This window comes from Ailuropoda melanoleuca, chromosome 17 (genome assembly GCF_002007445.2).
Source record: "Ailuropoda melanoleuca isolate Jingjing chromosome 17, ASM200744v2, whole genome shotgun sequence".
NCBI classification, from domain to species: domain Eukaryota; kingdom Metazoa; phylum Chordata; class Mammalia; order Carnivora; family Ursidae; genus Ailuropoda; species Ailuropoda melanoleuca.
The window spans coordinates 10,276,684-10,290,085 of NC_048234.1; the positions used below are offsets into that span (position 1 = coordinate 10,276,684).

General features: G+C 41.2%; 1 protein-coding gene across 15 annotated transcripts in view; it reads left to right on the forward strand.

Moving 5' to 3' along the window:
- The window catches only part of NCOR1 (nuclear receptor corepressor 1), a 144,181-nt gene that overhangs the window by 66,248 nt on the left and 64,531 nt on the right, over positions 1-13,402 (forward strand). For 10 of the 15 annotated variants that reach the window (XM_034646883.1, XM_034646895.1, XM_034646888.1 and 7 more), the window contains 4 exons: positions 1,105-1,283; positions 1,797-1,851; positions 2,541-2,642; positions 11,294-11,421. In XM_034646883.1, the coding sequence (XP_034502774.1) occupies positions 1,105-1,283; positions 1,797-1,851; positions 2,541-2,642; positions 11,294-11,421 (464 nt within the window). The remainder of the gene's footprint in view (positions 1-1,104; positions 1,284-1,796; positions 1,852-2,540; positions 2,643-11,293; positions 11,422-13,402) is intronic. The other 5 variants (XM_034646884.1, XM_034646887.1, XM_034646897.1 and 2 more) reach the window with 1 other exon arrangement.

Below are 13,402 nucleotides of genomic sequence, written 5' to 3' on the forward strand. Positions count from 1 at the left end.
TTTTAAAAACCTCATCTCTAGTGTCAGCTATACTTCAGTTAAAAAAAATAATAACCCAACCCAGAAAACCTCATTTCTGAATTCTGAAGGTCTTGCTTATTTGAATGTGGTGGTCTCCTTAAGTAATGAGCAAAGACGATTATTAAATTGCTATATATTTTAAAACTTGTGGTCGTAATCCCTGCAGTGATGACTAAATCTTTGGTAATTTTTTTTGCTTGCTTTCTGACTGATTCCATTAGGGCAAATCTGTAAGCATCCAAAACTAGGACCAGTTGAGGTGACCCAAGCTCATGTGTCTGCCCCAAATCGTGTTTTGGTGTTCAGATTGACTGGGAGTACCCCGTAAAATTTGACACTTTGTAAGGACTTGACTGTAAGGCAGTATCTACTTCTATGAGGAAAAGTTTTAGGAAAAACCTAGCTTTGTGTTGAGGTCAATACCTGTAGTTTTGGTGAGTCTTTTCATAGAAATTTGTGCTCATGAACTTACTAAATTAAACTTTGGGAAAAACCAACTGTATAGATGTAAAGAAGTTTTAGTTGAAATTCTAAGGATAATAGTTTCCAGTTTTCAGTGGAAAGATTACGTAAGATTAGCAAGAAGTATTTAACACGTGAATTTAGTTAATTTAAAATCCCTGTCCTTAAGATTTTGGTGCCTGTTTTTTTTCCTTATTCATTGGTCTCCAAAATGACATTAAGATTTATTCTTTAAAATGATGTTAAGACTTAAAAAATGAGACTGTGTTAATATTTGTTTCATAAGATCATTACTTCGATGAACTTGGCATTTCTTTGTGTCCCTTAGGTCTAAAATGTTACTATCTGAAGTATCTACTTCTTTTAGTAAAGAACTCTTCTCAAATCGTAGTAGTGGGATCTAAAAACATAACATGCATACCCTCTGCCTGTATGATTCACTTAACGAGTATTTATTAGATATATGAATAATTACCACGTATTAGATGTAATGGTACGCACTGCTGTTGACACATGAAACTACACATGTGGTTTTTCTGGCATATATTAGGGTAGCTGGAGCTGGTCTGTAGCCCTCCTTAAATTTTATTCTTTGAAAATTATGTTTACTTTCTGTTGCAGAATAATGAGAAACAAATGCGGCAGCTCTCTGTGATCCCACCTATGATGTTTGATGCAGAACAGAGACGGGTCAAGTTCATCAACATGAATGGGCTCATGGAGGACCCTATGAAGGTTTATAAAGATAGGCAGTTTATGAATGTTTGGACTGACCACGAGAAGGAGATCTTTAAGGACAAGTAATTTAAACTTTAAATTATTTTCTAATAGAAGCTTACATAAATTCGTGAGACGTCTTGGCATTCACTCGTAAATTGAACCGTTTCCCCAATACCTTGGCCCCTTTTTGGCATTTGAATGGATACTGTGGAAGGTAGAGAATATAGATTTGCTCTGACTTTCCCATAAGTTTATAGGTGGGAGCATAGGTCACAGATGAGAACAGGGGTTATGGAGTCATGTTAGGCGTGGTACCCAAATTTAGGTGGTGTGTCAGTCACCTCGGGGTGCATTTTAAAAGTACAGATAATCTGTGCTCTACCATAGACCAGCCCCATCGGTTCCTGGTGGATGGTGCCCAGGAATCTGTGCCCTTAAAAGGCTCCAGCGATTCTATAGTTGGGGTCACCGGGAAGTAGTCTGTACTAATAGTTCTGTTCCTGAGGTTCCCCCCCACCCACCCTTTTTAAGTTGTTAAAATGTTTGTGTGTATGTGTGTGTGTGTTTGTTTTTTCCTCTCTTTTTTTCCTCAGGTTTATCCAGCATCCAAAAAACTTTGGACTGATTGCATCCTACTTGGAAAGGAAGGTAAGAAACGGTTTGCATTGAGAATGTTTATGGGTTTGTGATGTTCGCTACTTTGAAGTTTTCGTGCTCTAATACACAGAGGTAGTTAAATAGAACTGATTTTTATAGAGGGCTTGATACAGAAAAGATTCTCAGGTGACTAGTATAGTGCTATTTATAATTACTTAACACATCACAAGCACAGAATGCAGTCTGATTTTCATGGTTAACAAAAAACGACTTGATACTATATTTCCCTAAAAACACATAGATAACAATGCTTTTTGAACCTTACTGAATTTCTGATTAAAATATCAGAGTCCTGATTTTCCCTGATTTTTTTTTTTCTTCCCCATAACGGATTGAATGTGTTATTTTTGAGTAACATTTAAAAAAGAGACGTTGTGAATATTTACATACATGCAACAAGAAAGAGAGTTTAGTTACTGCTTAATAAGGAAGTGCTTGAATGTTTCTGATAGTTCCTGGTATCTTTTACATAATTTGGATTAAGACCACTCTAAATGTCCATTAAAATAGTAGATATAACGTGTGTATTTTTAGGGCGTAGATATCCCTTAAAGTCCTAGCCATGTGTTGCTCTTTAATTTATACTTTGAGAATACCAGAGATTTCCCTTGAAAGTGTTGCTTGGTTTTTAAAAAATGGTATTTCTTTCGCACCTCAAAAATAATTTTTCTTCCTTATAGAGTGTTCCTGATTGTGTTTTATATTACTATTTAACCAAGAAAAATGAGAATTATAAAGCCCTAGTAAGAAGGAATTATGGAAAACGCAGAGGAAGAAACCAGGTGTGTTTCTCAACTGTGTGGAAATTGTTTCAGGGTGGAGATACGGAGGGAAAAAAATGGTATAACCAGGGCCTTGCATTTAATCATGTGTCTTTTAGGGATTGACATTTCGTTAAATAATGAGGTTGCTATGAACGTGTTATTTTGAAATTAGTATATATTTAATGTGTGACATCATCTCTTGTGAATGAACTATAAGTTTCTAGTATGATCACATCAGTGAGAGAAGTTCTATACTTCCATGTTACCTAAACTGTGCCTGAGCGTTATCAGTGATGATGTAAAGAAGGGGACCCATGACACCTCATTTCACACACCGACTTTACCAGTCCTTTTGTCTGAGGAGGGGGCAAGTAGAACACGGGAGAAATAGAAGGTAGCGCGGTGACGAGCGTAGAGGCTAGTTTATCCAAACACCGGGGGCCTGATTTTGTTTCAGAGTAACTTCGTTTCTGGAGTGTAGATTGTTTTTACTCTGAAAAAGCACTTGATCTTAAAAGACAGTTTTTAATACAGTGCAGCGTATGTTTTCACAGTTGCAATTCAGTACTTTAAAAACTGTTTTCCCTCAAATAACCGATCAGCAGCTGTCACAGCCACGTGTGCTTTACCAGCGGGCATGATGTGATCGCCGCTGCTCTCTGCCCCCAGGTTCATCTTGGGGTTTGGAATCGCGTGTGTGAACTTGCACCGCTGCTGACTGCCGACCAGGCTTCCTAAATCTCTCCTGGTTTCCCCACAGAGCCACCCTTTCTTTCCTCAGCCCCCCTGCTCACCAAATACAGGCTGGCCCTGTGCGCTCATCATGCGTAGCCGTGACCCGTTAGTGTTTCCCGGGTCCTCGTTTCCTGCAGAATACTACTGCCTCACAGGGTGTGATTACGTATTCTTCGGAAACAGTGTTTCTTGGTCAGAGTACAGGGAGTGTTTCATGAGCCAACTGCGTGAAATGCTGCTAGAGGTCAAGTAAGCTGAGGTGCCCTGGGCGTGCATTTTCAGCGGATGGGTGAGGGGGCCAGAAATAAGATCATAGCGGAAGGGGACGTGGAAGGTGAGTGAGTGGCGGGTGGTGGTACAGGTGTGCCGGTGTCTGTGAGGTTTGCTCAGGAAGGGGAACAGAGAGATGGGCGGAGGGCCCATTAGTATCAGGAGGGAGGAAGAGAGCGCGCTTCTACACTGATGGGACTGATACCATAGACACAGAGAGAGGGATGCTTGTGGAGCTGCATGAAGAGTTCCTGCCTGACAGGGAGCAAATCGAATGTTGTCAGTGAGGCAGGAAATGCCGTTCCACCCAAGGTGCCGGGGCTTCCCACAGAGAAAGTGGAATCAAGCGCTTCTGGCTAGAGATGCTAGGGCCCATCTGCGTTTTAAACAAGTTTCAGCCACAGATTTTTTAACAGTAGCTTTGTTCCTTATTACCAACTAGTATTTATAACTTCAGTTGAACTTAGTTTTTAGAAATTATGTATTTTATATTTATAAATTGTTTAAATTTTTCAATCCCTGATAATGCAAGGGATTAATTTAGTATGTATTGTATCTTACATTTGCAGGATTAGCAGTCTGTTGCTTGTGATGACAGAGCAGAAAGCTCTAGCAGGAAATTCTGTGAGACAGGGAATGTCTCTGTTACTCTGAAACATTAGTTTTCTATCCAAAAGTTATCTGGGACACCATCTCACTGTTCCTTGTGGCACACTCGTTCTTGCTAAGTTCCAGCCATATTAGAGTTTTCTTCCTCACATTCTTGTTCTGTATTCTCATACCTCTAGCACGTCCCAGAGTGTATTTAACGGAACTGAGATTGTCTTTCCATCAGTCTGGTCCTTCCCACATTAGCTTTTAAGTTATTACCTTGAAGATATTTTCTCTAGTTGTATATTTCTCTGTGTTTCACTGCGAATTTGGGGAGGGAGGGGATTGAATGATGGAAATATAGCACCGTCTCAGACCAGAAGAATCTTATCTCTGTTTCTTAATTGCTTATGTACTTCGTTCTGTTTGTGTCAAAATAGGTGGACAGGTTTTCTGAATTTCGGTGGTGTTAGTTTAAGGGCTCGATTGTATGGAACTGCATGACATTGGAGCTGATACCAAACGAGAGGAGGAGCCATTGGACTTTTGAGCAGAATAGTATCAGATTTTAGTTGTGACAGGATCTTTCTGCCTGCTCTGTTGAGACTGGATGGTAAGGGAGACCAGTTAGGAGGTTACGTGGCTTGGACTAGACTCTAGTGGGGGAGGTGCGGAGAGCGGGTCCGTTTCTGGATGTATTTTTGAAGGTAAGGTAAACAGGTTTTGCTGATGGATTGATTGTGGGGGATTCAAGGACAGTTTTCAAAGATAACCCAAGTTTTGGCCTGTGGGGTTGCCATTTACTGTGTAGGCATGACGGAAGGAGTGGCAGATTTTGGGGGGAAATGTCCGGACATGCTGAATTTTGGATACATACTAGATGTCCAAGTGGAGATTTAAGGGGGGCAGTTAGATGTGGAAGTCTGGAGTGTAGGAAACAGATCTGGGTTGGGAATGTAGAATTTGCTGTATAGAAAAAAGGGAAAGGTATCTTTTTTTTTTTTTTTTAAAGAATCTAGTTACAAGTTAAGAATTTTTAAATTGGTGTGTGTTGATTTTACCCTGAGAGATAATAGAGATCCAACTAATTTGAAAACCACTTCACTGCTCTATTATCCAATCAGGTTTGAACCAGTAGTAATTACCTTAGGTAATCCCCTGATTGATTAGGGCAAATTTATTTCAAGACTCCAATTTTCTGCTGAACTTTATGCCTGATCCTTTCCGTTGTTATTTGATTGCTCCACCCATCCTCTCCTCCCGACCTCTTACCCCTAGGAAGTCATTGTTATTCAGCACATGGATGTGTAGTGTGCTGTTTGCCAAGAGAGATTCCAAGCTTGCGGGGGTTTGATTTTTTTTTTTAATTTTTTTTTAAATTTTATTTATTTATTCAACAGAGATAGAGACAGCCAGCGAGAGAGGGAACACAAGCAGGGGGAGTGGGAGAGGAAGAAATTTTATTTATTTATTTGACACTGATGTGGGGCTCGATCCCATAACGCCGGAATCACGCCCTGAGCCGAAGGCAGACGCTTAACCGCTGTGCCACCCAAGCGCCCCCGGGGGTTTGATTTTTAACCTGCTATTGCTATAGGGAGCCTTGCATATTATTTCCTCTGAAAAGGAGTTTAATCTTAGAATCGTAGGGAAATGAGACAGATAATCATATTTTTGTTAGACGTGTGTTCAGAGGTTATTGTTGAGAAGATTTTTTTTTTTTTAAAGATTTTATTTATTTATTTGACAGAGAGAGACAGCCAGCGAGAGAGGGAACACAAGCAGGGGGAGTGGGAGAGGAAGAAGCAGGCTCCTAGCGGAGAAGCCTGATGTGGGGCTCGATCCTAGAACTCTGGGATCACGCCCTGAGCCAAAGGCAGACGCTTAACGACTGCGCCACCCAGGCGCCCCGGGAAAAATTTTAACTCAGAATTCTGTTAGATACTGTTGAAGCCGTTTCACAGTTCAGCTTACTAGCATCCCATGACGAGAGTGCATGGGATTCTTCATAGGTTCTAGCTGAAGCAGTGAATACATATCAAAGGTCAGAAGCCAAAAGCCACTCCTCACTGTTACTACGTGGGATGTAGAATTATAAGTAACATGCCAAGTAGTACTTGGATTCTATGTGTAACATTTTTGTTAGAGGTAAGAATTTCTTCTTACCTTCCACGTAAACTCCCATCTGGTAAGTCCGTCACTATGCAGCAAGAGTTACTGTGGTACCTGCTAGTGACCTGTTTGATAAAGCAAGTCATTGTTTAGAAGCCGCATTCTTCGTTTCCAAATACGCGATGACCTTTCACAAGAGTTTGTTCTCTTCCTTCATTCTGACAACATCTTCCTCTTTAAATATGTCGGCGTGTTTTTATTCCCCAGAGGTATTGAGAAAGCATATACTTATGTAAATGTAGTAAGGTTTGAAGTTGGGAAAGCTTCTGACAGAATTGTTAGACAATAGTTAGACTGTTTGAGACAGGTTTAAAAAGTTGGGTAGAACAGAAAGAGCTTCAGACCCCAAAATGCTCTTCCTCTTTGTATCCATGTGAGCCTGGATGTGTCCCTTCACTTGCTGAGTCCAGGTTTCCACATCTGTGAGTGTGGAAGCAGTAATACTTACCTTGCAGGGTTAACATGAGAACTAGTTACATGTGTGAAGTCCCTAGAGTGTTGTATCAGGGACAGAGTGAGCGCCCAGTAAATGGTAGCAACTCTTGCCTTTGTCGCATGCTGTTTTGTGATTGACAGTTTTTACTCTTCAGGAAACTAGTCTCAAATTCAGTTGGTTTAAAGGAACTAATTTTTAAATATATTTTGATAAGATATCTTCTGTTTGTTGCCTGAGATACTTAAAACACTCAACGACTAGGGGCACCTGGGTGGCTCAGTTGGTTAAGTGTCTGCCTTCAGCTCAGGACATGATCCCAGGGTCCTGGGATCGAGTCCCAAGTCGGGCTCCCTGCTTAGCGGGGAGCCTGCTTCTGCCTCTCCCTCTGCTGCTTCTCCTGCTTGTGCTCTCTGTCTGTCTCTTCCTCTGTCAAATAAATGAATAAAACCTTAAAAAAAATATATCCCCAGGCAGCTCAATGGCTAAAGCAGGACTTCATTCTCTTCATCTCTTGTATGTTTTTAGTTCACTAGACGCTTGCTCTTAAATTTAGTCGTTTCATTTCTTGGCAACTTCGTCATCTACTGAGTGGGAATTCATTTATGTTTTCTGAAGACGTGAGCACGTTAACAAATACACATAGAGTTTACGTAAGTGCTAGCTATTCAGTCAGCTACAGTAGAAACAAATCTCAGCATAAACTGTCCTGTGATCTTGCGATAGAGGACTCCGCTGAAATTTCCTTGTTCTTCATTTATCATTATGAAATAAAAAAAAACAGGGCATCTGGGTGGCTTAGTCGGTTGGGCACCTGCCTTCAGCTCGGGGCGTGACCCCAGGATCCTGAGATCAAGGGTCGCATGGGGCTCCCTGCTCAGCGGGGAGTCTGCTTCTCCCCTTGTTTGTGCTCTCTCTCTCGCTCTCTGTCAAATAAATAAATAAAAATCTTTAAAAAAGAGAAATACATAAAACTTTGCAGTTTTTTTAATTTGGATTTTTATTTTGTCTTTTTTTTTTTTTTTTTTTGAAGATTTTATTTATTTGACAGAGAGAGACAGTGAGAGAGGGAACACAAGCAAAGGGAGTGTGAGAGGGAGAAGCAGGCTTCCCACCCATCAGGGAGCCGGATGTGGGGCTCGATCCCAGGACCCTGGGATCATGACCTGAGCCGAAGGCAGACGCTTAACGGCTGAGCCACCCAGGCCACCCCTATTTTGTTTTCTAATGTACTGTCACGTTTATAGCGTGTAGTTTCCTGTTCGGCAGACATGTTTCATGTTACAAGACCCTCCATAACAGAACTAAACTTTTTTGAATTGACTATCAAGTACTAGGCTTATGGAGGGAGAAACCTGGACAGGAAGCTGTGGGGATGCCTCTGTCTCTTAGGGGACCTTCGGATGAATTTCCTTTTGAAACTGCAGACTTCTACTCCAGCCAACCTGCTGAAGGGTGTGAGGCATGTAACTTGTACCCTCCATCCCGGACCATGGGGATTGGCACTTCCCTTTACAGATTTGCCTGTAACAAAAGCAGCTGCGATCACTTCTGGTGAAAATCAGAGGTTATTCCTGGTGTTAACAGGAATTCCAGGGGTAACGATGGCTCTCGATGCACATTACCTGAAGGCGAATGCTGGTTGCACACTCCGGCCTCCCTGGCTCTCCCTCTCCACCCACTGCTGCCTAGTCAGTGTGGATACTGCTCTGACGGAGGTCCTGCTCTGCAGCTGTCACACACTTCTAGAGACTAGCTAGCAACTCCGTCAGTTTCTTTGGATCGTGTCCACACACCTTCTGCAGAATTGGGGATTGTGCTTCAAAAGACATCCTGCCTGCTGTGATCTTCCCATTGCCTGGTTGAAGCAGGCGTTACCTTGCTTCTCAGTCCCCAGAGCTAGGGAAGGGGGAGTACAGTCAGCTGTCGGCTGGATTTCAGACAGCAGGGAATGTGTGGGATCGCTTAGCTTCTTCAGAACACTGGTTGGCATTAGAAATAGAAAAGTATTAGGGAAACAAGTTATATGTGTCATCCGAGTCTAAGAGAACAGTGAACCTCTTTACTTCTCTTCTGCTGAGTTGATACCTCCCTGTCATTTCTTAGGGCTGTAAACCATTTTCTGGGTTATACAGCCTACTCGCTAGGCAGAGGCAGAGTTTATCGTTCGTATGCCATCTCGTTTTTTCAGAATGACTCACGGATGCCACGTATGTAGCAAGTGGGTGGTTTGAGGTTATTAGCATTTGAAACCAGTCTTGTGACCACTGTGGTGTCCTAGGGAGTCAGTCAAAGGTGAGTAAAACATTCCCAGTTGTAAAGCAGACTTAGTCATGGTTGGAAAGTATACATTTGAAAATCTTCCTGATTTTTAAAATTTTTGTCTAGTAATAATAAATAGAAGAGAAGGAAACTGGCAATTAACCAGGGTGAGAAATTGGGAAAGTCTGATAAAGCAAGTGAGGGAACCATGGTATCAAAACGATTTAGTGAGGGGTCAGAGCGGATGAGTAGATGCAGCTCTTCCTGATGGACTGTGAAATTTCATAGAATAAAGGGACCACGGGTCATGATGGGGACAAATAGCAGGACTAACAACAATGAAAATGTGGGATAGGTGGGGCATGAGTGGTTGTTGTAGAGAAGATTTTCTGATTTTAAGATCTTGGAGGTAGAATAGTTCCCACCAGTGATGGCAATTGTGACTTCACCTTTGGAGAATTTAATGAGCATGACCTCAGATTGTAGGATATTATGCAGATAGAAAAGGCATTGATACGCATTTTAAAGTTGGAAGAATAATGGCAAGGCATAATGAACCATGTGATAAAATCATTTATATGCTCTTAGGAGTATCTGAGAAGTCAGTCCATAACACCAGAAGAGAAAAAAGACATCTTAGGTAGATTTTGTGAAATTTGAAAAAAGGAAGTATTTTTAAAATATCGCAGTTCTACAGTGTTGCAGTTGGGAGCAAGAAGGATACAGATTTTTATTCCTTTGTGGATTTGAAGAAGGCATAATATGGGACCTCTTGGAGAGGTCTTTGCTATCTTAAGACAAAAACCCAGATTTAGCGAGTAGGTGAAGACTTTGAGATGGCATTAAGAATTAAGGGAAATTTTACCTCATATTAATGAGTACTTCATGTTGTCTGGTGACAAAACAGGTAAGAGTTATTATGAGGCAAGTTATCATGAGGCAAGATTGACATTGGCCTGGATCAGAACGAAAGATGGAGGTGGGAGGATGAAACTTTTCAGAGAAGCAGAATAAAGGAACTTGGTTCTGGCTGTATCCAGCACATGCAGAGGCTTCTGTGGTCCAGATGTCTCCTAGGAACTTGGGATACTTAGATGATTAAGACTGGGTCCTTGTCCTTGAGGAGACTGTAACGCAGTGAGCCAGACAGACCCTGTGATAACCAGGTACGTGCCACCCCGCGGTAAGTGCCACAGGCAGATGCGGACTGTGCAGGTGGCAAGCGAGGGAGACAGGGCCTGGAGCTTCTCTGTGGAAATTGGGAGATGCCTCCCAGGATGTAGCCTTTTGAACTGAATTTCAGAAGATATGTAGGAGGCTTAGGCAAGGAGCGTGGAGAGGGTGTTCCAGGCAACGACATGAAACGCTTGGCGTGTTGAGGTGAGTCCAGAGCAGCACCAGCTTAGGAAAGGTGGGGGTTTGGAAGAGGCACATGCGAGACGGGGGCCGTGTGCTGTAATGCCAAGCGGCAGTTCGAGCCTACCTACGTTAGACGATCTTGATTTCTGATTAAATAAACTTAATTCCATTTTTCTTTTAGAGTCACAATTTTAGCAAGGATAAAAGGGTCCATAATTGTATTCTCTTCTTGTCTTTGTTCATATTTTTAGTTACAGAGTTGTAATTATAGCTTAGGAATATTTGAGTGTTTTACTTCTTTTTACTCTAATCTCCTATTTTTCCAAATTACTTTAGTCTTGATGATGACCATAGCCGTCTACTATTCCGTTGAGTGAATGTTCCGCAGAAGAGTAAAAGCATAAAGGTGTTTCTTGTAGTATTGTCCATAGTGTTGAAAAAGTTGGAAGCATATTAGGTCTCTAATACTAGGGGAATGGTTTGGTAAATTATCAGTTATCAAATTTTAAGGTAGAATTGAAATGCTTGAGTGACAGATTAGATGTGGGAGTTACAGAAACAGAGAGAACCAACCCCAGACTTCAGGTTTCTAAGTGGAGTCTTACCACTTGCCTCTCTAATGGGTCCAGACATTAGGAACATTTGTGCGTGTGCACGCGTGCGCTTTTAAGCAATACCTATGGAATATATTAAGGAGTGTTAGACTAATTTTTAATACGTTACCCCTAATTACATTGTAAGTGATCAATTGTTTATTAATTTTTTGTAAAGATTTATTGTAATTTGTCATCACAGTTTGAGGAGCTGTTTCTTTTAACATTGAATTTAACATGATGGTCCATTCTAGCAGCAAATTGCCCGACCCTCACAAGAAGAAAAAGTAGAAGAAAAAGAAGAAGATAAAGCAGAAAAAACAGAAAAAAAAGAAGAGGAAAAGAAAGATGAAGAAGAAAAAGATGAAAAGGAGGACTCTAAGTGAGTTAAATAATTAGATATTAGTCTAATTTAAAAATCATGAACCTATCGACTCTTTCAGAGGTATAAAATTTTAGATAAAAGAGTGAATGGGATGTGTTCTTTGGTCACCTAATGGGCTTTGACATAATTAAAGAACAGGATATTCTGGTAAATGCAACTTCTGCTTAATGGACTTATTTGCCAGACCTGAGATGTTACTTTTCAGAAGGGATGAGCTATAACAATATACACTCATCACTGAGATATATTGGATATAATTTAATTTTTGACTTGGAAGGTACCGCGGGATCTTTTTTTTTTTTTGCACCTTTGATACTTTACACCCACGTAAAAATGCTGACAAATGGTTTTCTTTTCTATAATACCTTATATTACAGCTTCGTGGGTTTTATTTATCATATAAAGTGGGGTTCTTGGTTTGTGGTTCTGTTGCTGTTTGCCTGGTTATAAAAGTAATTCTTGTTCACTATAGAAAATGCGGAAAAGAGAGCAAAATATTAACAAAATCAGCCTGCGATTCTGCCGCTCAGAGACAGCTCTTGTTGATGCCTTTGTGCACATATCGTGGTGAGGTGGGGGGCTTAGGGGCTCAGTTGGTGGTTTTTCCGCCAAGGATTGGCTCTCTTGAGGCATTATTTACACAGAATAAAATTCACCAATTTTAGGTGTGTATTGAATGTATTTTGACAAATATATGCATTGGTTTTGCTACAATTGTGGTGCAGTGTTTCCATCACTCCAGAAAGTTCCATGTGCTCCTTAGCTGTAGGTTTCCCCACACTCCCCTGCCATCCCCAGCCTCTGCCTTTTCTAGAATTCCATATAAGTGGATTTATGCAGTATGTGGTCCTCTGTGCATGATTTCTTTTACTTAGTGTGATGATGTTGAGATCCATGCAGGTCGTTGCGCGTATCAGTTGTTTGTTCTTTTCAGTATTTATTGTGTTATTTCTGTAATCCCCTTGGAAATACTGAAGGTTTATGTGCTTTTGTGGCCCCTATAGCCTGAATCACTTGGTATGGTTGTTTAAGGGTTGGATGCTCATGCCATTGCCATTCAAATTTTGTACTTTAGAAAGATAATTATTAAAAACTTTTTTTAATTAGTTTGAGTAAAACATTCATACTCCCATGTGGTCAGTGGTTCTGCTCTTATGGAACTGCCATATCTTGGTTTTTACTTTTTTCCTGAAGTCTCCATTAACAAGCCTTCATTTATTAGGGATGTTGAGCTAGCTCTTAGGGAGGATGCAGGAATCCCTGAGATACGTACTATTCCCAGGTAGTTTATGATCTAGTAGGGGAATGCTAGGCAAGATGCAAGTACTGTTTAGGAAAAAGGAGAAAGCCTGGAAGAAATGAGCAGAACCAGTGAAGGATGTTGGGAGACTGAAAAGAGGTTCAGGGTGACTTCTGTCTGGATAGTTTAGAGGACTTTATGCAGGAGCTAGGGTTAATGTGGAAAGAATAGAGGGAACAGCACGAAGAGTTGTGCTGCCATGAGAAATGGCAGATAATGGTTTGATGAGACTGGAACAGAGTGTGGCTGAAGAACAAAAGTGGAAGGTGGATTGGGGTTAGAGTAAAACCTTGATGAAGCTAAAATAGTCTGTGTTGTGAGTTGTTTGGGAGTAGGTAGCGGTTTGAATGGATGGAGTGGTTTCTTTCCTTTTTTTTTTAAGATTGATTTATGTTTTAGAGAACATGCATGGACAAGCATGTGTGAGTAGGGGGAGGGGCAGAGGGAGAGGAAGAGAATCCCAAGCAGACTCCCTGCTGAGCACAGAGCCTGATGTGAGGCTCGATCCCACGACCCTGAGATCATGACCTGAGCTGAAATCAAGAGTCAGAGGCTTAACCGACTGAGCCGCCCAGGCGCCCCTGGATGGAATGGTTTTTGGCAAAGCTATTCTGCTAGAATATTGACCCACGTAGCGTGAATGGATTGGAGATGTAAGTCAGGGAGGCTGTTACAGAA